Raw genomic sequence first — 25,817 nt, 5'->3', positions numbered from 1 at the left:
ACTCCCCATTTGTAGCAATACACTTGTACCATCTCCGTGTCCATTGTTGAAAAGATCTCTGGAGATCTTCACAAGTCAGGGTCTTCAAGTGCCCTGTCCTTTCACGTTTTATCGTCTCCACATCGTCCCAGTGCCACCACCGCATGACCGTTTTACATTTTCGAAACAAAAAGAAATCGCAGGGGACTAAGTCTGGTGAATAGGGAGGGTGATTTAGCGTTGTGATCGAACTGAGGATCAGCAGATCGCGGACAATTTTTGCACACAACTTTCTCAACTCCAGATGTTTTCTTAAAATCGTATACACAGGTGATTTTCCCAAATTCAGTTGATCAGCAAGCATTTGGACAGTTAATTGACGATCGGAAAGCACAATAAACCGCACACATTTAATATTGCCTTCAACATAGGAGTTTAATGGTTATCCTGGCCTTGCCTCATCCTTGCAGTCTTCACAGCCCTCATTCAAGCGCTTGATCCATTTGGAAAGTGCTGTTTTCTTCACTGCGTTATTTCCATAAACAGCTCTCAACATTTCATGAATTTCCTGAGAGCTGTTTCCAAGTTTCACCAAGAATTTGATGTTGATTTGTTGTTCCATCTGTTCATTAATATATATCGTCGACACAAACAAAAACAGTATACCACAAAACCAATGGCACCTCTAGCTGTACAGTCTGGCGGTTACTGCTGCTCCAGGAGTCATCTGCCAATAAAGCAGCAAGTGAATATGGTCTAACTTCAACTCAAGGCCACCCTACTAGCTCAGTTCGCGTATTTATTGGACAGACCACGTATTGTAGTTGTGTAGGCAGTGAATATGAAATAGAATTTACATTTTGTTTTCTGATGTTGTTTTCCTTTAGAATAAAATTATCAGACAAAATGTAACATAACTGGATAATCATCAAGGATCAATACGATACACGTGTCTAATTATGCTTTACATTTACTTTTGCTATATAGTTTCAAGATAAGAAAGATATTAAATTAATTTTAAATGTAAATCTATTTTTAACTTTATGGACATATCCCTTCCTAAATAGTATATTTCTGTATCCGCTACTGAAAAAAAAAACTTGTATGTATTTGTACTTATTTCGTAATCTGTACACTGTCTAATATTGACGAATCTAGAAATATGTAGTTAACAATATGCCAAATTTAATTGGTTTTTATTAAATAAACTGCTTCTAACACGAAATTTTCTTCCATAGGTATTTCATATTTGTGATGGCGGCCGTAAGATGTCCTTCTTGTGTCCCAATGGAACAGTGTTCAGACAATCCCACTTGATCTGTGATTGGTGGTTCCGAGTGGATTGTGGTGAATCTGAAGAGTTCTATGAAGCAAGTGCTGAACAATTGCAAAAAGACAGGCGGAAACATCAACTGAAAGCGCTGGAATCTTTGGAAAATTTATCAGAAATTCTCCAGAGAGCACGGAAGATAAATGATAAATCAGGTGAAAGTACCGGTGAGATAGAAACAAAAGTTAAGGGACCACAAGGTAGGCGAGTTGAAGATTCTCAAAACAGTAAGCTTCGTCCACAAGAACCAGCTGGAATTAAAATTCCACGTAAACAACGACAAAAATCACAGAGGACTCAAAACAGTTATGCATCACAGGAAAAGATTAGTAGTGACTCTCAAAAACCAGTAATTGTTGATACACGTGACGCAAAAGAAAGTGACGAACAGCAAATTCCGGCAGAGACAACTTCCTTAGGCAAATCTCTTGTTGATCTTAATTCAACGGCTTCAAATTCACAGGTCTTCAACACATTTTCACCTCCTTCACCAGCTCCCAGTAGTGAAACAACAACGTTAGCAAATAAAGAAGTGAAAACGCAAACAGAAAAACTATCCAATGACAAACCCTTATCAGCCAATGTCACTGTGACGGTTCCAACAAACGATTCAGTGATTAATGAAAAGGACAGTTTCAACCGAACAGAATCAATCTCGAGCAGAAATGTAAGTAGGAGTTCTGATAACAACAAATCACCCGCGATAACGGACCAGAGTTCTTTAGGTTCTCAGTCTGTGAATACTCGTCTAACTGTGCTAAATCCTAAAGCGTATGTTATACAAACAGGAAATAAGAACGATAACAGTGTAACCTCATCTTCAAACAAGGTTAAATCTATAGAACAGGAACCCAAACGGAAAAGTAACCCAACACACTTTGAACCACCTGCTGACAGTCAGCAAGAAGAACTTAGTGGCCAAGGAACAGTTTTCGGTGCTCATCATATTCAGGATGCGTTAGGAAACCAGTACGAAGCTGTCCAACCAGTAGATATGAATGGATTATTGTTGGATCCACATCGTGGCAACAGAGTTGGGCTTAATATCCCCGTGTCGTCAGGCCCAGCTGCCTTACACACGCTTGCTTTATATTTTGCTAATTCCGAAGAGGATGTCTTGAACGATGATGAGTCATCTGTTCCCACTTCACCACCTTACAAACCATTTTACCCTATTCATCCAGATTTTAACGTTCCTGAACGTCCTTCAGAACCAGAAACGCAAAGTCCATCTTTTGTCCACCCCACTGTTAATAATCCTTCGCCAGGTGAACATTTTATAAGTTCACAGATTTCTGGATCTACATTGAAAAGGTTAAATCTTAACGGTAATTATGATGCAGATCCAGTTGATGTTGGTGAGCCAGTAGATCCTGTAAACACAGATACAGATTATCGTGATCCACCGAACGATTCAGATGAAAATAATGACCTCCTGGGTCAACAAAGTGGACCAGTGACGCCTCCACAACAAAACCAGATTCCTGGTGTGCTTATAGATATTACAGTGCCAACAAGTGCTGGTGTCTTCGAAGGTAATCGATCTGAAGAATTACTTCGTCTTGCTCAAGTATTTAGTCGTGCTTTAAGTGCTTATTTGAGAAATCCTGAAAAATTTAGGCAATCACTCAGTGCTGTGAGACCTACTGCTCCTTCTGGTGATGGTGAAGAGGAGGATTCCGGGAAGCCTTCAACGTCAGAGGAACAATATGAGGATACTGACGACATAACAGCGTTAATAAGCCCAAGTATAAAACCTTCCGACGGATCACCTGAAAAGTTGACTGCTGATAAAACACATGAACCTCTTGTTTCTCAAGGCCCTAAAAAGGATGCATCCCAACGTGATAAGCAGAAGCCAACGAAAAAGCCGTCTGGACATAGAGAACAGAGTAAGCCAGAGGAAGATAAGGACTTCACGGATGACACTAAGCCTGAAGAAGAAGTTTTGGACTATTCGGACGTTCAACCAACACCAGACAAAGAGAAAGCAACTCAACCTCCAACCGAACCATCAGCAGATAACCAATATTTCCCAACTACAACGTCTCAACCGTCCTACACATCTGAACAAGAAAATATGTACGAAACACAAACACCGTCTGTTGATAATTTAACAACTCAACAACTCTACCAAGATACCAAGTATTCTCAAAAACCTTCAGTAAAACCGAGTGCTATTGCCCATACGACAGAGAAAGTAGATATTCCAAGCCCCAGCTCCATTAAGGATTTACCATTCAAGAACCCTATGGCTGTCGCGGTACAAGTAAATAAAGCATTCAGTGCTCCGTTAAACGAATCATATCCTGAGTACCCTGAGTATCAGTACGACGACTCTTTGGGTACCAGTCAAACCACACCGTCTCCAACTACTTTAACAACAAGTGGACTTCCAAAGTATGGAGGATTTCAAAACAACTCTGCTGTTACAACTGAGACACCTCCACCTAAACAATTTGAGAGTTTGAAGTTATCCACAAAACAGTATAGTCCACAAAATGACCTCAAGTATCCAACAACCTCACAGTTCTTTGCTCCTGACAGGGGTAATAATCAAATTACAACTACAGAAGTTTATTCCAGGGAAACAACTACACCGTCGCCTACGTTTGCAGAACACAAAACTAACCCAAATTCAGCTGAGTTCTTTTACACCACTACGGAACCAGCTTTTCAACTCATTTTCGATACAAGAGTTACAGAACCTGCAAGAAGACCTTTTACTCGGCCAAGGCCATCCGTGGCCTCTCTTGTAAAACCTGCAACTCCAGAGGAAGTAAATAATCTCTTGTCTGGACCGGAAACTTCCCCGGCAACAGCCAGCCCGTCAATAACTCCCTCTACAACTTATAGGCCACCTAGCCATCGGCCACAACCTCAAAGACGACCAACAACGCCTCCTCAGTATCCTACTTCTCAACCTCCTTTATACAGTACAACATCTCAATCATTCTACGAGACTACAATATCACCCTTTTACGAATTCTTAACAACTACTACCGAAGATATTACAACATTCTCTCCGGTTGAGCACTTATCAAGCATTCCACCAAGGAAACCTTCAACACCTCCCCAATTTCATCGACCGCACAAACGTCCTTCTTCTCCAGTACCACCAAAAGTTAGACCCCGTCCTCATGCAATTCCTGCCAGACGACCCTCGCCTTTGCTTCAACCTCCGAAATCAACTCCTGACAACTATGTAACATCTCCCAAGCCAAACGCTTTGCCACAAACAGATTTCCGTCCGCGGCCCAAACCAGAAAAAATAATCGAACAAAGTAGCCCAGTAAACAGACCAGGACCTTCTCGGGATTCTACCACAGATCCCACAACATATAGACCACCTACTCCTTACAGAACGGAAGCTCCTCCAAAATCTACGAGTTACAAAGAAGAACAATATTCCCCACAGGAAACGACGACATACTTTCCTACAGCAATCATACCAGAGCAAACTACAGTCAGTCCAGAAACAACAAGTTCAACTTCAAGGCCACGATTAGTTCTTTTGTTGGTCAACGATCGGAGAGCCAACAAGAGAACTCGAGAACAAGCTCGTGCTCAACTGCTGCAAGCATTACTATCTGCTGCAAGTCGGCAAGAATTACACATTGCGAAGACTCCAGAACACATATCAAGGAACTGGTTAACATCTCGTAATAATTCTACTGAAAAGCAGTCACCGTTAGATCCGTCAGAAGTAAGGAATATAAATGCAATAACAACTCCTGAAGATTTTGAACCTACCTCAACGCTACGAGATAGGGAAGAAACAACACAAAGTACTGAATTTAAAGATGAAGATGAAAGACTTACAGCTAACAGAAGGAGTGATGATTTAGCCAGGGCAACGCAAGAGCCAGAAAGTCGAAGCTTTGATCTGTTGCGATCTTTGTACTCCCTTGCCGCTAGATGGGGTTAAGAGTATATAACAGAAAACCGTGCTGTTAATGCTGAACATGCTGACTGACAACTTGGCACAAACGATATTAATCAAGAAAACAATGTTTTGAAACCAAAATAAATTACTATAAAGATTCTTTTAATCGAAAAGAGATCGGAGTATGCTAAAAAAAAAACGTAAAAAAGATGTGCTTATGTGGTATTTTTACAACGCAAGATCATATTGGTTTTAAACGTGAAATAGAACATTAATGTGACTTAAAATTCGGTGCTAAAAGATTAAAATAAAGACATTATTTTACTTTAACGAATTGTATGAATGACGTGCGTATGTTGTACAATCTGTCGGCACTTCTATTGAGCTAAAGATAGTCATATGTTCCTTAATATCCCTGAGAATTACCAAGCAAGTGTCTGAAGCATAAATGAATATTTATGGAAGAAATCTGAAGGATAATAAATAAGGGAATTAAGGATAATATTTACAATTAAGAAATCTGTATCTTTGAATTTGTTGAAGAAGAGAATTTAGCTTGAAGCAAATATTATTGAATTAGTTTGTGGTAATCATAGGCGGAGATACGGAGGTCTTGAGGAGTATGTCCTCAAATTTTACAACGTTATAGCGATTTAATCTTGCTCCCAAACTTAGTTTTCCTATCTCCGTCCATGGTGGTCACGTGTAAAAGTTTTCCTTAATTCTTTACCCTTAGTCAGTGCACGAATGACTAAGATGATACCTTCATATGAACATTTCCCAATTCTCTTTCACATGGACAATGAAACCACTACTCACGAATATGGCATCGGCATAAGATGCTAAGCAATGAGTATTAAAATTATATTAAATAAAAAAATGGTTTCAAAAATGTGTATGTTATAAAATGTGTCAAAACCGTTGTAACTAATATTTTCAATCCTAAAAATTTTGATTTCTAAATGAGATAAATGTTTATTTCTACTGTACTATACACTTTGAAAGAAAATACTCATTCTGATTATTTTTATATAAAATGATAGTCACTATTTTATTTATGACAAGTTGTAAATAGAACAAAGTCCTTATTATTATCATTTCTATTTTTACACTATTTAGTGGCAATAAATTGACCTTCAATGACCTATTTTTTATTCTTTTTAATAAACATGAAAAAAATGAAAAATATACTTTTAGTAGATACATTCAATTTTTGAGATTTTATCAATTACAATGAGTATGAGCCTAAGAATCAAGTTTGGAGCATATTCCCATTGTGTGTATATATCTGTATGATGTTGCGTGTATGTTAATAATGTATGTGAGGTTATGTACTCTACTCTTGTCAGCAAAAATGCATATTTCGTCCATACAAATACTTTTTAAAAATTGTCTTCGGAGCAAATAATTTAATTTGAGTACATTTTCTCTGAAGTAGATGTGATGTATTAATTCTGGAATCATTAACAACGGAACATATAAGGAGGATTATGCATTTTTGCTGCTGACTGTACATTTTAAGTTCATTTCCTGTATTAAATTTGTACACTTCATTTATTTCTGCTTTGGGAGATGAATACAAGTGGATTAGTAAATATCTACACAGAGGATAATTTTGATCTTCGTAGTAAAAATTTAAAAAGAATTTTCAGTTCTATATATCTGTCTCAGTAAATTCAGTTATAAAGAGGATTCTAACCTGACATATATTGTTATTTGATTGGTTGCTTCTTTTTTCAGGAACAGGTTCGTAGTAAAGAAAGTTCTCAATTCTGAATACACAAACTGACAATTCTCAATTCTCAATTCTGAACTTAATGAAGCTTAGAAGGTACTTTTAATTACAGAAAACAAAGGGAAGCCATGAAGACATAAGTTAACTATTTTAAACAAGATTACAAGGGATTTAAATCAAATCAATATTTGCAAAATTTCAAATTATATTGCCAACTGCAAAGTTGAATTTGTGTACTTGTAAAATGTATAATGGAGGTTTTCCTCATACAATAATTGTGTTGAAAAACAACACTATCAAGTGACAAATGACCAAAAATGTCAATATCTAATGGTAATATCCATAATTATTTAAATGTTGCACAATTGAACAAAATTAATTGGTTCTGGGACTAAATTTCAATTATCAATGTAGAACAGATACCCAACCTTCAATTTTCATTGTCTTCTTTAGCCTAAAGGGAATCGTAGGAGTAAAACTTAAAATAAAATATAACAAAAACATTTCTAACGCATATTCTTTTCTCAAAGTATAATCGGAAATCACTTTATTGCCCATGTTGGAATACTAGTTGCCAATCATGATCCATCTGTCTAAAAATTCCCCATCACAAATTTCTATTATATTCATAGGAAGGTTCATTGTCTATAAAGATTGTTGGTATAGTCTTTCTACATGAGAAAACTCATATATTTCTGAGAAATCAAGCGATACAATGTTCAAGCGAAAGAAGAGTATTGTTTTCCAATGACTCACTCAGTTTCTTATGACTCTATTTAAAAAAAAAACTTACATCCTCTCTTTAAGTCAACAAAAATCTGAACAGTTTTGGGTATCAATTTATGTTCAGCTTCTTAACTTCTTAACCTCAAATTTACGTCACATTATCGCCTATATAACTTAAAAACCAGCCTGAACAGTTTTTGATGCCAGTTTATGATTGGTTAATGACTTCTTAACCGAGAACTTACACCATCTTATCGCCTTCATAACTCAACACCGATCTGTATAGTTTGATTATTGTTTGCTGACTTCTTAATCTTATACAAGAAAGAACTCAAACACTAACCTGAATATTTATGACTTTCAAGTTTATAATTACAACTTCAAACTCAGATTACATTTATCATTTCAAACTATTGATATATTATACATAAAGTATTTAATAGGTTTTATCTTAGAATGATTTAAATTGAGGTTCGCATTTCTGAATCTCCAAATAGCTTGAGAATTATATACAAACTATTCTTGAAATACCTGTCTCACACAAAATTTTTAATATTACATCTGCCAATATTTACTAGTGCCTCTCAAAGCTTACAATATCTATAAAATATGACAACGATTAAAAGAAACAAAGTTTGAAAACATTGTGGACTGCCATTGAGAATAATAAATGAGAATTTAAATAATTATTCAGATTTGAATTCTTAAGTTGATGTTAATAGTAAATATATCATTAAGGAAATGAACTTGAAATAACAGTGTTATTGCTTTTGAAGATAAGCAAGCAAGTGAGTTTGATTCTACGCTCAATGAAAAAATATTGTGAAAATGGTTCGAAGATGTTATTTTGTCAAAGAAATTAAAAGAAGACATCTGTGTAATCGTCTTCACAGAACGGACAGAGAGAAAAACATGTAATATTTGTTTTGTGAATTTGTAATAAAATGATGAAGATTTACATTTTTTTAAAAAACAAGGATTTGCTCTTTGGATGAATTGATTGTATAAGAAATGAAAGAGAACAATAAGGAGTGCAATGCAATTTTATATGTAATGTAAATATTTCATAAAAATAAATGCGGGTGTTTTTACATCTGCGAATTTTCATTTTTACCATAGCTTCTTCCATACCATTGTGATTTAAACTCTAAATGATAAGTAGACTTTTCTTTAACTTAACAATGTTCAATACTTGCGCCATCTTTAATTCTTAGCCTATGATTTATATGGAGGATTATTTTTTAGTTTTCGCGGTGACTCAGTGGTAGAGCGTTCACCTCCGGTGCTTGGGGTCCCTGGTTCGATCCCAGTTCGCGCCGTGCGGACTTTGTGGTGGACAAACACCGTGCTCGTGGGTTTTCTCGGGCTTCTCCCGTGTCCTCTCACTTTCTTTACTCCACCATTTCCCTCATCTCTCATCATCACCGTTTCCTTTAGCCTAACCGACATAACCGTGGGACGTAAAACTTAAAGATTTCATTTCATTTAACAGCAACAACAACTACTACTACTTCCATTACTTATACTGTCGATTCGTATAGCAAAACTGCACGCGTAACGTAAGTAACTCACTTTTTGAGTATTATTTTCATCTTATTTTAATGAAAAAAAGTGCTATAGAAATTTAAAAATAATATAAAAAAACATTCTTTTGCGCTAACATGCTCGGCTACGAGAACCGACAGTAGCCAGCCTTTGATTTCTGCTGTATGTATGCTACGTGGCGAGAAACGATAACTTCAACCAATCAGAACCGTATGTAGCTCCTATGGCTAGGATCTAGCGTGATTAAAAATATGCGTTTCAAACCCTGAAATCCATGCGTGGGCTTTAGTCTCAGCAATGTTGAAGGCGTTTATGTGGCCATGCGGCTTTGTAGTAAAAAAAAAAAAAAAAAAAAAAAAAAAAAAAAAAAAAAAAAAAAAGTACAAAAAGTACTTCATGGCTTGTGACATGGATCAAAAATATGGTTTCTGCCCATGCGAAGACATATCGCTAAATTATTTTGTATATTCTCTGTAAGACATATATTATAAGCCCATTATACGGGTTTCGTTCTAAAACTCGGAAAGAAGTATGCTTTTAATTGCTTGCTAGGTTTTAGAAATTAATTTTAATCATATTGACCTGAAAACGTATTTGCACAAAAATAAACTTCGCGCTACAGGCAATATTACGAAGAGTTTGTATATGAATTTGAAATTCACATAGAGATATCATTTTCTTATATATATAAATAAATAATGAATGTGATTAATAGTTGCAAAAAAAAATCGTACTTACACAAAAATAGTCCTCACACTAAATTAATTTATTTGTACCTAAAGCAGTTTATTCATATCCAACCTAACTTACTTGGAATTCACGTTACGATACAGTTTTTATACAGTTATAAGGAGATTATGTATAACGATACGAACGAAAATTCTGAATGCCTAGATGCTGCAGTTATATCTTATAAGCTTCATTGAAGAATTACAATTGATAGTACTTCATGCAAATACTGCATTTTGTGCATACTTTCTTGCATGGAATTGAGCGTATTTTCTATCATATGATTTGAGCTGCTTGTCGTAACATAAAGTACACTAAGATAGGGGCAATTACTCTAAAATTCCTAATTATTTAAGAGTATTCTATAATTAGAAACATTTGCATATACTCCTTCATGCTTAATTCCCTGACTTTCACAGTTTATGCCAATAGCATATGCAAAGTTTATGACAATAGATTCGGACCTGTAGTGTCGACAGTTAGCGCGAGTGCCCTTGGTCAACAGAAAGGATGTTGTATACCACGCTGACAACGCCAGACCACACACAACTTTAACGACTAGTCAGAAATTAAGAGAAATCGACTGGGAGACTTTAATGTATTCATCGTATAGCCCGGACCCGGCACCGTCAGACTATTATTTGTTTTGGTATGTGCAGAGCTCTCTGAATTGTGTTAAGTTAGTTTCAAAAGAGGCCTCTGAAAAAGATGTGCCACCATTTTTTTTTCTTACCACAAACCACAGAAGTTCCATAGCAATGGGATTATGATGCTACCGGAAAAATGATGGATATGAGATTTCTTGATGTTATTTTCAGATAACAATGTATGTTTCTTTCAATTTTGACCTTCAATGATTTTTAAACAACCTTATATTTTCGTTTTGTTTCACTTTTCTTCCCGTTTTGGAAAGGTGAGCTACGTTATTTTTGGTTGCTCGCACTCTGATAAAACATAAGCCACATTTTTTTTCGGAGAGAGAGGGGGCTAGGCTATCCATCTGCCTCTTTTATCTGTTTACGTATCATATAAATTCTTATTCTTTTCTTGTTTATCTTCTGTTTTTCTTTTATATTCTGACGTTAAACATCCTACCATTTCTTTCTTGTCTCATGTTACAGTTGTTGATAGACTAGCACGCAGCATTTACATTTGCATGGAATTTGCCAATTTATTGACGATAGAGTGTGTCACCATTTTTTCCTCTTTTCTTTGGTTAGTGAAAAGTATAGATACATATCTAAAAGACGAATTAACACTCGTTCCAAAACTTGAAATACGACTGGTGAGATACCACAGAACAAACTAATAGAGCGCTGAAATGGATATTTAAAAAAATGAAACAAAGAAAGAAAGAAAAGAAGAAACACAACCAGTCACTCTTCATTAAGACTTACTTTAATAATATGTGAAGAGACCACTATACGGGGTGTTAATGAACTATACCGACAAACTGTAAAAGGTGGTTCCTCACATCAAAATTAAAAAAAAAAAAAAAAAAAAAAAAAAAAAAAAAAAATCATGGAGTAAAGTGCATAGTTTCAGAGCTAGAGCCGTCCAAAAGCGTGGTAAACACAAATTACAACATGAGTTATTTCAAACAGGAGGAACTGTGATTGGCGGTCTATACCGGTGCAAAGAAAGTCATATATACGCTATTCAAAAATGTATACTTCAGCCATTTGCAATAAGTGCGAAGGAATTCTCCACAGAGCATAATTCTCCGACATGCTCCCAACAGAAACCACAGATATGCTTGGGTTTAAAAGTGGAGCCAAAGTAGACAAAAAGCAAATCTTAAAAGCAGCAAACACGTAATTCGTGACGAGGGGCCTTATGCAGAGTCGTTCTGACCCGTGATTAGTGCCATACTAAAGAGTTCGACTGCAGATATGTTTTCTGCAGCAGCCAGGCCTTTAGTATGATGCTAATCATACGTCAAAACGACTCTGTATAAGGCGGGAGAAGTCGAAAGTGTGAGAGACTGTCAGCCCGCGGTTCTTCATGTTCGGAAAAACGTTGTTGCGATGTATTTTTTTTTTCAATGTATAGTTAACTTTTTTTTTTTAATGTATAAGCATGACAAATACACCGCAGCACACTTACGATTCTCAGACTTGAATACTATTGAATATATATGATCAGAATGGATCGGATTTTAGGACAGTTGTCATTACATCTAGATTTCTTGCAGCGTTGCTCTGTTGAATGCAGTGAGTTCCTGTGCCGCATCATCATGAGGGATGAGACATGGTGCATCATTTCACATCGGAAACAAAGATAGCCCTCTGTGGAATGGTAACACGCACCCTCGCCTGAGCACAAGAAATGCAAAGTCGTGCCATCAGCAGAAAAGATCATACCCAGTGTTTTCCTAGATTCTGAAGGAATAGTATCATAATGATTACAAAGTATCATAATGATTAATGCCGACTCGTACTGTTAAACATTGCAATAATTGCACAGTGCCATTAAGAAAATGAGTCGTGACAAGTTGAGCAAGACATTGTAACTCTTCATAACAATTCAACTGCGAATACGATACACACAGCAAATACTTTGCTTCATCAGTTTGAACGGAAGGTATAGCAGCATCATTATGTATAGAGACCATAGAATACTATGGTGACTATATCGAAAAACTGTGAGTGTGTCAGTTCGCATTGTAGTGCTGTTGTGGTTTCGGAACCTACCCTGATTCAGTCATTAGACTATCATCAGCACAGGCCTACGTCGTTATACCCGGAAGAAAACAAGAGGACAATAACCGTCTGTTTACAGATCAGAACATCACTGGAAGACGCAAGTTCACGTATTTCTTGTGTGCTAACAGACTGTAGTAAACAATAGAAACACTTCCCGCTTCATCTACTACCGCTTTGCTAAATTTTATTAAACAACTTATCTATTGACCTAGTTTCTCTTATTTCAGCATCTGACATCGATAGCTACAACCGAGCAAAGCTGGTTACCAGCCTATATCTACGAAGCATTTGGCCGCCGTAAAAATAAATTTTAAAAAATAATAAAATAAAATAAAAAAACTCAGAAGAATGAAGTCAGTTTCTCACTTTGGGGACAGAGCTATTGCTTGCTTCATATTCGCAAGATCTTAGAGAGGTATCTGAAGCAGATACTTGCTTTGAGACCAAAAGTTTGGAACCCATGGTCTTTGATAGAAGCCAGATAGCCAGAACTCCAATACCGATCATAGGAGACTACTGAGACTTACAGATCTCTATGTTAGGTGGCAGAGCATTCCTTAACTCGCTTACCCTCTATCTTTATGCTTTATCTACTTTCATATTTAATTTTGGTTTCTGCAACGTTTCTATAGAAGCGTTTGGTTTTATTTAAATAATTTATAATGCGACATGTCCACATTTAGATTGAATGTTTAAGTTATTACAGTTGATGACTGCTTGTCAACTTCTCACATCCTCGATAAAATTCTCTCAGAGCAAGGGTATCTTTGATTCATCCCTGTATCCAGTATTGAAATATGGTATTAAATACTGATTTTTAGTACTGAAAAAGTACTTCACTCAATACAGTTTTCCTGACTTTCCATAATCATGTATAAGTTTCTTTTTGAGCTCTCTCCGTACATCTTACCTTTTTGTTCCGCTCGCATTAATAGCTCCACTATTGCCTCTCTTTACAGTCTTCGCTAAGACTTTTTTTTTAACTTTTGTTTCTATGTTTCTTCTACATAGCTATCCATTAAATTGAAGCGGAAGATGGACACTGTATTTGCTGTATTTATGAATCGTAACAGATTACAATATTTGTATTGTTTACAAGGAAATGAAAACAATGATAAATTTGAAGAAACTTTTATTTGATTATGATTTACGCTGATACAATTCTGGCTTTTCATCATGTAACTCTTCCCCTGTTCATCTCATTTTCGTTGTCAGAATTGGCTTCTCTCTTCTCGTCTCATTCGTTTGATCTTACAAAAGTCTTCCTTCTTCTTTCACTATATAACAATTGCTTCTTGGCAATTTTGGAAGCCATTAAATTCCCATGCTTCTAGTGGCTGAATGTCTTGATTCGGTGCCATTTCTTTATTCTTAATTTTTAGGTACATTTTTAGTGCCATTTGAAATTTTATTCCAGCATATAACAGCTTCTCCCAGCTTTAAAAGGGTGGCTGAAAGAATGGCTTGGTGGGGGGGAAGACAGACAAAGGAGCAGACAACCTTTGGGAGAGACATCAGGGTCATATGACATCTGGTCAGAAGAAAATGTAGGCGTCAGACCAGATTTTAGGGCGCTGATATAATATAGACCATAGAATAAGAGGCAGACATAGGGGTAGATTGTCGTGTTTGCTGTTCATTTACTTGTCGACCTGCATAAATAGAGCAACCGTGAGTGTATAAGTGTATAAGTGTATAAGTGTATATTGAGTTGAGCTGCCTCCAAGCCAAGAGTAGAGACTTGTCTCGTGTAGGAAAGGTGTTGTGAAAGTGATGTGTATTTGTTTCTATTAGAAGAACTCTGTCTCATCTCGTCTCGTGGCAACTCTAGCAGGGACGGTGTACAAATGTATGTATGTGCAGAAAGTGAAATTGGAATGGTATATGAAAGTTATACGTGTTGATGTGGCATATATAAATATTTCAGTACCATATAGCATGTACATGAAAATAAATATACTGAACACGTTATATGGCACAGAAATATTTGTCGAGTTTCATGAATAGCACACACGCACGCACGCACCTTATACAGGGTGGACTATTTATCTTGATACGTCTTTGTAAGTTTTAAACAAATAGATATAAAACACTGAAATTTTGCACTATGTAGATATTGACAGGGAATATTGAGATACTCTGCAATACAAACAGATTAACAGTGTCGCCAAACTACCACATGTACATAATTTCAAAAACCACTACGTCGTGTTATCACATACTTCAAATCTACATATTAAACGAAAACTTATAATACCATCTTGTTATTGATTGTTGCAAACTAAGAACGCTACAGTATCACAAACATCAAAAATCAAATTTTTGGGTCTTCTACAACTGTAAGGATCCAAGTGAAACGGACGGGGTAATGCATATCCAAAATACCGTAGTCTTGAATAGCATGATCATCATATGATATATTTCGAAAGTGTAGAAAGAAAGTTAGAACCAACTGAAAATTTATTTTTAAAAAAAGATTTTATTAAAACAATGTTTAAATAAGTATTACATCCAGTGACGTACATGGTTTTCCATATATATAAAGATCATAATGCCGTTTATAGCAATTTGATATCTCAAACCATTTCGTATATATTTAAAGAAACGGTAAAGATTGGTATATGGCTTAAAATGGCGTGTTCGTGCGAACTTTTCAAAACAATTGTTAATTTGCTTTGATTTTATAACATTACAAAAATCCTTTTTGGCAACAAGTTATTGGAATTACAGCATTTTAAGCAGTGTTGAAAACTTGAAGAAAGAAACAGAATAATTTAGAAATAGTTTTGAAAACGTGTAAAATCCACTAAAGATCTATTGCACAAGAAATAAATATTTATATTTAAAAGAAGTTGGTAGATATGACCTCTCATTTTCTGAGATATATAAACTGTAGTCTTAGAACTTGTAATTCATAATGTGTCTGATTAAGGCAAAGATACTGTAACACTATTATTTATTATATAGTATATTCTTTGGTCAAAATTTATTTTATACAAGAAGTTTAAAAGCTAGAATGAATGGTATTCAAAAGAAGTTCTGATTATTTGATTGATCAATGCTGAGGCCAAACCGCTTAAGCTTGAAACTTGAAATTTGGACAGAAAATAAGATTTGTGATGTTAAGTCCCACTAAGGAATTTTTAGAATTTCGACGGGAAAAGAGACACGTTTTTCAGTGATATTTGACATAGAAGGGATGAAAAGAGTGTGAGATGGAAAAAAGACATGGGAATTACATTTATTATAATAAGATGTCAATACCTCAGAATCTCTTAAGGTTAGAAACACGAAATTTGGTATTTGGACTTCTCATTTAAAGTAATCAGAGACATGCTTGAGCGTTTTTTGATATTTGTCCTAGAAGGAGAAAACAAAGTGAAAAAAAGGTGGGGGTTGTATTTATTATAATAAGATAACTATATCTTGGTATCCCTTAAAGTTAGATATATGAAATTTGGTGTTAAGATGCCCGTATGAGATGTTCGAATGTTTTCCTATACCTCGAATTCAGAGGAATTCTATATAAAATTTACAGAAAGAGAAACTTAAAATATTGCCACATGATGGTATTTGCTAGTCTCATATAAAATACTATACTAAGCAAAAGTTCTGACTATACTCTGCAGTGGCCAATACTTAAATACATTGTTTTACATATATTTCGAAGAATATATTATTGTCATACATTGAATTAAACTCTAATTCAGATATTTTATAAATTATCAATACATTTTCTTTTCCATTGAAATTATTTGTATATATATCAATTACGACGACCAAGATATTACTCATTTACTGCTTAAATATATATTTCTATATGAACGAAACAAACATAAGCCGCTTTAACTGCAAAGTAATATAATGCTGGCAATCAGTAATTAAGAAATTATTTTTATACCACAAAAAATAGTATGGTGTTACGTAGCTGTTGAAAGAAATTGCAGAATAAGAAAGAAGGTGCAATTTGTATCTCATAAAAAATGACTGTCCCAATTTAAAATACTAGCCTTTCAGATAATCTATAATACGACTTTGCATTTCAAATGTTACAGTATTCGACATTCATTAATAAATGTACTTTTACTGTATAATTTGTAATGTGGTAGTTTTTACTTTTCAATGCTCTATTGCTTTATTTACACACTCTAAGTTAATTAGGAAATCGAAAACACAATTTTAGTTGCTTCAAACATATTTTCGATCATATATTAAAATATTACGGATTGAATGAGCATTTCGGCTATGTCTACAGAAAATGGAAGACGGTAGAGCACTTTACCTACTCATTGCAATAATTGAAAAACTGTCATGAAATCTTAATAGAAATTCCCAAAGACATGTTTAAATTTGGTATTTGATCTAAAATCCACAATACACATTGCTTATAGATGAAAATTAAAATTCAATGGCTTTGACTATGAACTAAGTCTACTGGTTCAGAACATGTCGAGACTTGCCTAATAAGAAATTGCAGCCAATATATTTCTGTATTTGCATCAGTACAATAAATAATTATTTGATACGTAATTAGTTGTTCACGAGAATCACTGAACTTTATTCCTGGTATTTATATAGTCAGTTAACGAATGTGTAGATATTTGCAAAAATCTAATTTTTTCTTTTTACTCATAAGAAATTACGAAATTGTACCTTTCACATCCTTGAAATTGTTCTTAATCCTACACTAAAACAACTCCTCTTTACTTCACCATAGAGAGCTACATGTAAGTAAATAGAGCAACGCCACTTAAACATATGGGTTAAAAGAAAGAAAATAATTCTACATTTTGATTGATTTCGATAAATTAATTCAGCCGTTACAAACGAAAATGTTTAAAACAGCAGTAAAAATATTCATTTAAATTCAGTAAATTAAACCTAAATTTATTATATTAGCAAAGCTCTTTAAATGAATTGTATTCCTATTCCTTTCCTCCTACGCTAATATGTGGCGTTATCGTGACGTAATCTCAACCAGATAATCTTATTATTCTAACTACCATTCAACTAAATATTAAAAAAAAATTGTTATTAAATAAACTGTAATTGAAGATAATACTAAAGTCTCCGCTGGGTGGAAAAATAATGTCTAATTCCAATGGAAATTACTTTCGTATCTCCCTAACCACAACTCAAGCACCATATCTTCATATCTAACAAAATTTAACATAAAAATAAATCTAAGTTAATACATCTGGAAACATTTTTATCTTCTATCATAGAGGTATTTAGCATATTTTCCCATAAATTGGACTTGAGGAAATTCTTTCCAATTTATGTCTCATTTGTGATCAACATAACCTGTATTCCTTAACTTACTTTCTACTTTGTCCATCATAGCTTCTAATATTGCTGCTTTATCACCAACTTGTTCCTTATTGTCATTTATTCTAAAGTCTAGCATCATTATTCTATCATCGTTTCCTTTTACATTGTCTTTTACTTTCTCTGTAATCAATGATTCAAATAGTTTCAGTCTTCCATATGCTAATATTAATTTATCTATCCTAGATAACCCTACTTTTCTAATTTTAGTGATTTCTAAATCAACATCTCTTAGTATTTTTTTATTTCTTGAATCTACAAACTCAAAATTATCAGTGGTCTAATTTCCTTCACCAATCTGACCATTAGTAACAATTTCCTTTTCTACATTTTCATTGGACAGTTTGAGCAATTAAATCAGTTATATACTTTGTGATTTAGCTCAGTTGACCTGCAGTCATTAATAGTAACAGAATTCCTTACGTTAGTTCTCTCAATTCCAGTGGGGACAATTCTATTATCACTATTTGTTTATTCAGACTTCTTATTATCAACATTAGAGTCACAGTTCATTTCAGAAAGTTCAGATTTTTTTTTTTCAATAGCCAAATGCAAATCCTTACTTGGGACATTGGGACAATCTTTACTTTCCTCTACATTTCTACAATCAAACTCAGAATTACTACTAATTTCTGTTGGTAAACTAACCATTCCCACATTAACATGAGTACCGTATTATTGTCCTGAGGAAGATTGGATCTCTGTTTAGCTTTAATTTTAGCAATCAACTGACTCAAATATAGTAATATTATCAAACTTACTTTTTAATGATAATACTTTAAATCTAATTCACCGTTCACTTACTTCTTTCCAATTGAATCCTATATATTTCATTATTTGTAATTTCGACCAGAGTTTGGAAAGAATTTCTCCCCGAAGAAAAAACATTCTCAATAAGAATAAATAATCCTTACATTTAAGTACGGAATTATTACTGCCATTTACATTCATTAGCATTAGATATTACCATTACATTAGGGTTAATATTATTCACTTCCTGACCTTTTTATTAAATATTTCCAATTCTTAGGATAATTAAATTTAGTAATCCACTTGCGAAGCATCATGCATGCTATATGTCAATTTAAAATGATAAAATCAACAAAGATATTTTTACTCGCTTTGCACTTGTTTCACCATGCTTTATTTCATAAAGATACAGACCTTTCCATTTCCCGATATCTTAACCTAATATCCGTCAATTTGCAGTACCTCTGTTTTGTTTAAAAAAAAAAAATCTACGACATAGCAATACAAACTAAGAGATCGAAAATCCTACCACTTGTGCAACTTTTTGAAGAAAGTTGAAAGCGTTCACGAAGCTTAATTTCAATAAAATAACATATTATTTAACATATGATTCACTCATAATCTTGTTTTCCCTGCTACTGTTGTAGAAAGAAATGCATGTTTCAATATATAATGTACAACTAAAACTAAAAATTATTTGTTAGTAAACGAATTGAAAATGAGGTTAATAACAAATTTTACCAGTGTTTACAATAGCTCTAGACAGGCTTGAGATGTCAGATTTCTGTAAACGGCATTTTCATCTTTAAATCTACGGAAAATCATATATTTGATTGGATAAGGCACAATAAAGGATTTCGAGAAAAGTAAATATTTTATTCCCTCGTTACTTTGTTCCTATTCATTCGAAATACGTCACATCATGATCACAGTATTCGACATGCACTGTCATGTTCATCTCAGTTCCATTATTTCTGCCACAGAGGCCTCCAAAAATTTGAATCTTTGTCATACTGAAGGGTCCTTAGTTTGCAATTCTGAAAAATAAATTTAATATTGTAAATTTTCGGTTAAAATGTAGATTTCGAATATATAATAATTTGACTAGAGTCATTTGAAAAATATAACTTTATGTTGATATTACAACGCTGTTAGCCTGGTGGTATCGCAGAATGTGCTGTCAATGTTTGCATGGCACCAAAATTTTAGTGTTATTTTGTCTGTTAATTTAAAAGTTATCGTATCAAGATAAATGCTCCATCCTTGTATGCTATGTATGAAGTTTAATGGACTGAATTGTGATTTTGTTTTTAAATGTTGTAATGGTAAAGGTTGGAGTATGTAAGAGAAATCCAATTTAAGAACAGCAAAATACACAGGAAATAAACGAAAAATGAGACAGAAATAAGGGAAAACATGAAATGAAATGTTTCAGTTTAACGTCCCATGATTCTATCCTTTAGGCTAAGGGAGATAGAAATAAGGAATGCAAGTGTAGGGTTCGAATTATCGTTATTATTAGACTAAAGATCAGAAAAATAAACGAAATAAGTGATTTCAAAGAGAGACCATGAAAGAAGTGACAATACAAGAAATTGAAAATAAAAAAGCTACAAAGAAACAATAAAAATAAATAAGAAAATAAATTTACAATTCTAGAAATTGCAAAGAGAGAAGGCCAAAGAAATTAGGAGAACGAAATGATATTAAGGAAGCGAAAAATGAAAATTGAAAGCTATAAAAGATTCGATGGATACAATCAGTTAAGTAAAACACGAAATTCTTATGGTTGGTACAATATCTTCAAAGTTTGAGTTTTGGTTAAAATATATCGTGGTTTTGTGGTATTTTGTAGATGGAATGAAGAAGTTTTATGCAATCAGTTCTTGTAAGTACGGTACCGTATATAAATAAAGTGATATACTGAAGGTTTTATTTTCTACAACGTTCAGATGTTATTGTGAACAATTGGGATACTATTTGGGAAAACAGGAAATTAAATATTTCTTTAGAGATTTTGTTATATCGAATAGAGCTACTTGTGAATAAGATGGAAATGAAATCAATATTGACAAGGGGCTACTAAGGTGTTATGATTGAAAAGAAAGAAAGAAAGAAAATAAAAGAAAGAAAGAAAGAAAGCTCCCAGAATGATTTGTTCTGAACGAACGGAATTCAATATAAAATTCTGACTAAATTGTGCTGCTTAATTAGATGAATATTTTGCTCGATACTAACTACGTTCCATATAAATACCGGGTGTTGGAGATGAAAATGTGTAGTGCTTATAAATCAAAAACGGGTGGAGATAAAAGAATGAACCAAAACGTGATATAGGAAAATGCCATATGGGCTTTGCATTGAGTGCTCTATTTGAACCACAGAACATAGCAAAATTGTAAATGGTAAGGTACGAATTTTTAAACATCATTCAAAATATCATGGAAAAACAAATAGTTTTTGTAGAGCAAAGTTCTTCCTGTAAAGCACTCTTTATACGAATCCACCATTTCATTGTATGTTTAAATGGTCTCCGTTTCACAGACGGTGCCATTCACGAAAATCTTTTTTCTACAGAAACTGTTTATTTATCTATGATCTCTTCAACGATGTACCAAATTACGTATCTTACTATATGCAATCTTCAAGGAATCCTCTCCGATATTGGAAAGTGTTTTTCTGTATTAGTGAACGTCAGCAAGTATAGCTGTTGAGGAATGATGTTAGGGGTATTGGGTATTTTTTACAATGCACAGGAAGGGGTGATTTGTACGTGAAACTGAAACTTCATACATATGGATGAATGTGTGTATGCGTGTGTCTGTGTATATTCGTCTGGGTAAGCTTGTTGTGCGATAGTATTTATGTGCGTGTGTTCAGAGTTGGCTACTCCGACTGCATTATTGGCTGACCTATACGCTGTAAGACATCCCATCCACCCAGTTCAACGCCACCCAAAGAAAAAAAGTCAAGTATGTAAATCCAAGTAAAAAAAAAAAAAAAAAAAATGTAGCTACATCCGACCGTCTGCCCAGCGACCCCAACGCCCCTCCTTCTACTTCCTGCTCCCCTGTCTGTCAATCCTGTCACCACCAACCTCCATCCTTTGAAGTCTATGTAGATTGGTGGTAGATTAACCCCACCCACCCATTGATCCAACCACCCCTTTTAACCAAAGCTATCAACCTCAAGAATCCACGCGAAACCATCTGAAAATTAAAAACAATAATATTAACTTGCTGAACTTGAACATACGTATAAATTGTATATACGATAAATAAATAAATAAATAAAAAGACAAGTAAGACAATTTGTTAATTTAACCTATACACTATATTACTTTAGTATATGCTAATTCTTTAATAAGTACTTGTAAAAGTAAATGAACATTTGTATTCCTATTGAATTTGCTATAAGCCCTATAATACAAGAAACAGGACATTAAATCGTATCAATTAAACACAAAGGTTCTATGTTAAACATAGACGAAACGAAAGAATGTTCATCATGTACGGGAAATTCATTTGAACCAAATTTCGTTCTGATTTTCAGACTGTTTTCTCCGCTGTTTTTATGCTTTCTTAGTAGAAGGCGAAAAATACATTATACACATCATATATATGAAAAAGAAAGAAAGAAAGTGGACAATATGTTTAAAAGAAAGAAAAAAGATGTTACGAAATATGTCGTATTGAGAGTTCTGTAGTTTATTTATAGTATGCCCCTCGTATTTATAGTATATCCATCTGTTTGTCCAAGTGTATGTACGCCTGCCTAGAGGTCATTTTGTTCAGTGTATCTGAATCAAATTTTAAACTCAAGATTTCTATAGGACTCTTCTGAATTTTTTCTCGAGTTTTCTTTGTACCTCAAAACATAAAGATGGAGAGAAAAAATCAATAATTGTGATTTTCGCGAAAATATCTCTAATGATTTTGTTTGTATTTCATACAATATTTAATTAAAAACTTATAACATGGTACGCCGTGTACTGGAGAAGATCCGGAAGAAGTAATTTAATCTTGAGGTAAGTTCTTTCTGAAAGATTTTCGAATAATTTTCTGAAAAATGAGTCGCGCATTTTGTTCATATTTCATGAAAAATGTGTTATTAATAACTCGATAATAAAGCATAAATGACTTCTTATGAAAAGATCTAAAAGTAGTAGTTTCTTTTTGGAGATAAGTTTTTCTTTTCGGGTGATTTTATCAAAAACAACTCAGGCGATTTTAGCATATAACATGCAATTTCTCATTAAAAGGAGATTGCAGCTGGTGGTTTATTCTTGGAAGTGTTCATTTTGTACACTTTTTTTTTTTTTTTAATGTCAGGCGATTTGTTCATATTTCGTAAATAAATATTTCATTAATAGCCCTGCAATATGACATAACATATTCCTCTAGAAAGAAGAGAAAGAAAGGTCCACAAAATGTTGTTTATATTTGAGGATGACTTTTCTTCAGACGAAGTTTTCTGGAAACGTCTATTTTTTTCAAATTTTCATAAATAAATGTTTAAGTTACAACTGCGACATGACATGACTTAATTAAGAAATGAGATTGGTAAAGTTTACGTACTACGGTGGCCTGTATTTTTCCTTGTGCTAAGCACCAAGAAGGAGAAAATAAAAAGAAAATAAGGAAGATCATTCGTTTCTAACCATTACTACTCTTTCCCTATTGAAACTTGGGACATCATTTATTTTGCACACTTTTTAGCCCTTCTGTTATGTTCCCAGCTGAGTGCAAGATAAAACTCGATCGATACACTAATTAGGATGTAAACAATCAACTATTCCTTAAATTGACACCTCTCCCCCGAAAAAAGAACCCAAAGTCCAGTTCACATCACAAACAAAACTTTTAAATGTTTAATTAACACTTATGCTTAATGCATATTAATGCTTAATAAATAAATTTATGAACTAAACCATATAGTTGTACAACAATAACTTCAGGAGGTGCTCCAGTGACTGAATAATTGAATTCACATTTACTTACGACAAATTCAAATCTAGGAGGCTCAGATGGGCAGGTCATGTAGCCAGAACGGAAGAAAGTAGGAACACTTTCAAAGTTTTAACTGGAAGTCCAATCGGAAAACGACTATTAAAAAGACCTAGGTGCAGATGGGAGGATAATATTAAGATGGATCTCGCAGAAATAGAAATACAAAGTAGAAACTAGATTCATTTGGTGAAGGATAGAAGTCAGTGGAGAGGTTTTGAACCTCCGGATTCCATAGGCCATAGAGTTAGTTAGTTATTTAGTTAGCGTTTGAGTTCGAATTTTTGTGTTGTACAACATTCTTGTAACATTGAAGGACAAGACCTATCATTAAAGTAGGCTTCGAATCATGAAAGGGTCTTGAATTCGGAGCAGTTGGTGAGTACACAGGCCGTCATAGATTATCATATAAGATTAATTCTCACAGTATAGGCTATTTTCTATCACAGTTACTAAACCGCGTCCTTGAGCACATAGTTCAAAACTCAAAATCTTTTTATTAACAAGCAAGATAGATTTTGTATTTCCCACCATATTATCTCACTTTCAGGTCCATTACAGGACTGTGGTAGCAGTTCTGGCTAAAGAGAATTGCGTTCATAAATGTAGGAAGGTGATCATTAAAACAACGGGAGTTCTAGCTTCCCAAAATATTTATGATTTATTTACTTATTTGAACTTTATGTTCCATGTTAATTGTGTATATACCAAAGGAAACGACCAAAAATTGTTTATGATAATGGCAAAGTAAATAGTAATTATAACAAACCAACACCAAAGTAACATTTTAACGCCATAAAAAATAGTATCTCTCGATTTTCTCAAAAAGTAGCACGAATGAAATGATTTTTTTTTAGTTCAATGTCCCAAAATTATGTCCTTTAGGCTAAAGAGAACGGATGATTAATGAAAGTGATTGATTGTGAAATTATTATTATTATTATTATTATTATTATTATTATTATTATTATTATTATTATTATTATTATTATTATTATTATTATTATTATTATTATTATTATTATTTTAAGGTTACTGATTGTCATTTCGAGAGATGGAAGTTCATGCTGAGTGGATAATGGAAAAAATCTCCAAAAGAGGGTTAACGAAGAAATCTCCCCTCCAAACCAAAACTAGCGTTGTTCTTATTTGCTGCTATAAATGTAAAAGCTGGAAGATCAGTGTAGAGGAAGTCGGTTCCTCATAGTGTGCCCTAAGGCGCTATTAGTGCCAACACGCACAGTCCTGAAAAGAAAATTTTAAAATATAGAGTAGGAAAAGAAAATTAATATATAGTGTAGTTATGAAACCTATATATTAGAGTAGAGAATTAGAAAATACAGAGACTGTTCAGCCTACGTTTGGCCGATTTCGTTCCTTCCCCCTCCCGGCCAGAATGGACTCACACGACCTGGCTCGTGGCGTCCTGCAGTATTGTGCAGTGGCTTCCTGGGAACGGAGTTGTTTTTCGGCGCGGACGACAATAACGCACAAAACAGGACCATTGTTCTGAGTGTTGTGTTAAATTTGTTTCCAAGTGTGTGGGTTTCTGCTCTGTGATCAAAATGCCGCCCAAACTAAGCCGGTTTTGTGAAGGCTATGTTGCGGCTTTTTATGACGCCCACTTTAGTGTTTCTGTCATTAGAAAACAGTGCAAGAAGAATGGTTGCAACATCAGTTTAAGTGGAATAAAAATGTTATTAAAAAGTACAAGGACAACGAAGCTCCATCATTTGGATCACCAACGAAGTTGCCTAGGAAGCGTGAATGCACCAAGACCACCTCCATCATGCAGATGAAACTTCGCAAAATGGCAATGCAAGAAAATCCGCCAACACAAAGGTATATGGTTAATCGTCTTGACGTGTCTTTGGGGACTGTGAGCCGGACCTTGCATCATCAACTCAAGCTGGAAAAAGTCATGAAAGCTCGCGGTCATCTTCTCACGGATGCCTACCAAAAGGAACGAAAGTGTAACGCCCGGAAGTTGCACGAACGGCATCTGGCAAAAAAAAGGTGGATGTATGTACGTCATAACGCTCGAAGAAGCATGGATTTACCTTTCCGACTGCGGCAAACCAAGAGCCATCATGTACCG

At 34.3% G+C, this 25,817-nt stretch overlaps 1 protein-coding gene across 2 annotated transcripts in view; it reads left to right on the top strand.

Moving 5' to 3' along the window:
• Nucleotides 1-6,075, top strand: part of LOC145663712 (uncharacterized) — a 404,258-nt gene extending 398,183 nt beyond the window's left edge. For both annotated transcript variants that reach the window (XM_081729804.1, XM_081729801.1), the window contains exon 6: nucleotides 1,218-6,075. In XM_081729804.1, coding sequence (XP_081585930.1) covers nucleotides 1,218-5,237 — 4,020 coding nt within the window. In that variant the 3' untranslated portion in view covers nucleotides 5,238-6,075. The remainder of the gene's footprint in view (nucleotides 1-1,217) is intronic.
• The last annotated feature ends 19,742 nt before the right edge of the window (nucleotides 6,076-25,817 follow it).

Source organism: Thermobia domestica, chromosome 1 (genome assembly GCF_964235325.1).
Source record: "Thermobia domestica chromosome 1, izTheDome1.hap1.1, whole genome shotgun sequence".
In the NCBI taxonomy this organism is placed as follows: Eukaryota; Metazoa; Arthropoda; class Insecta; order Zygentoma; family Lepismatidae; genus Thermobia; species Thermobia domestica.
The sequence above is the reverse complement of the archived record's forward strand: the minus strand, read 5'-3'. Positions and strand labels throughout refer to the sequence as shown.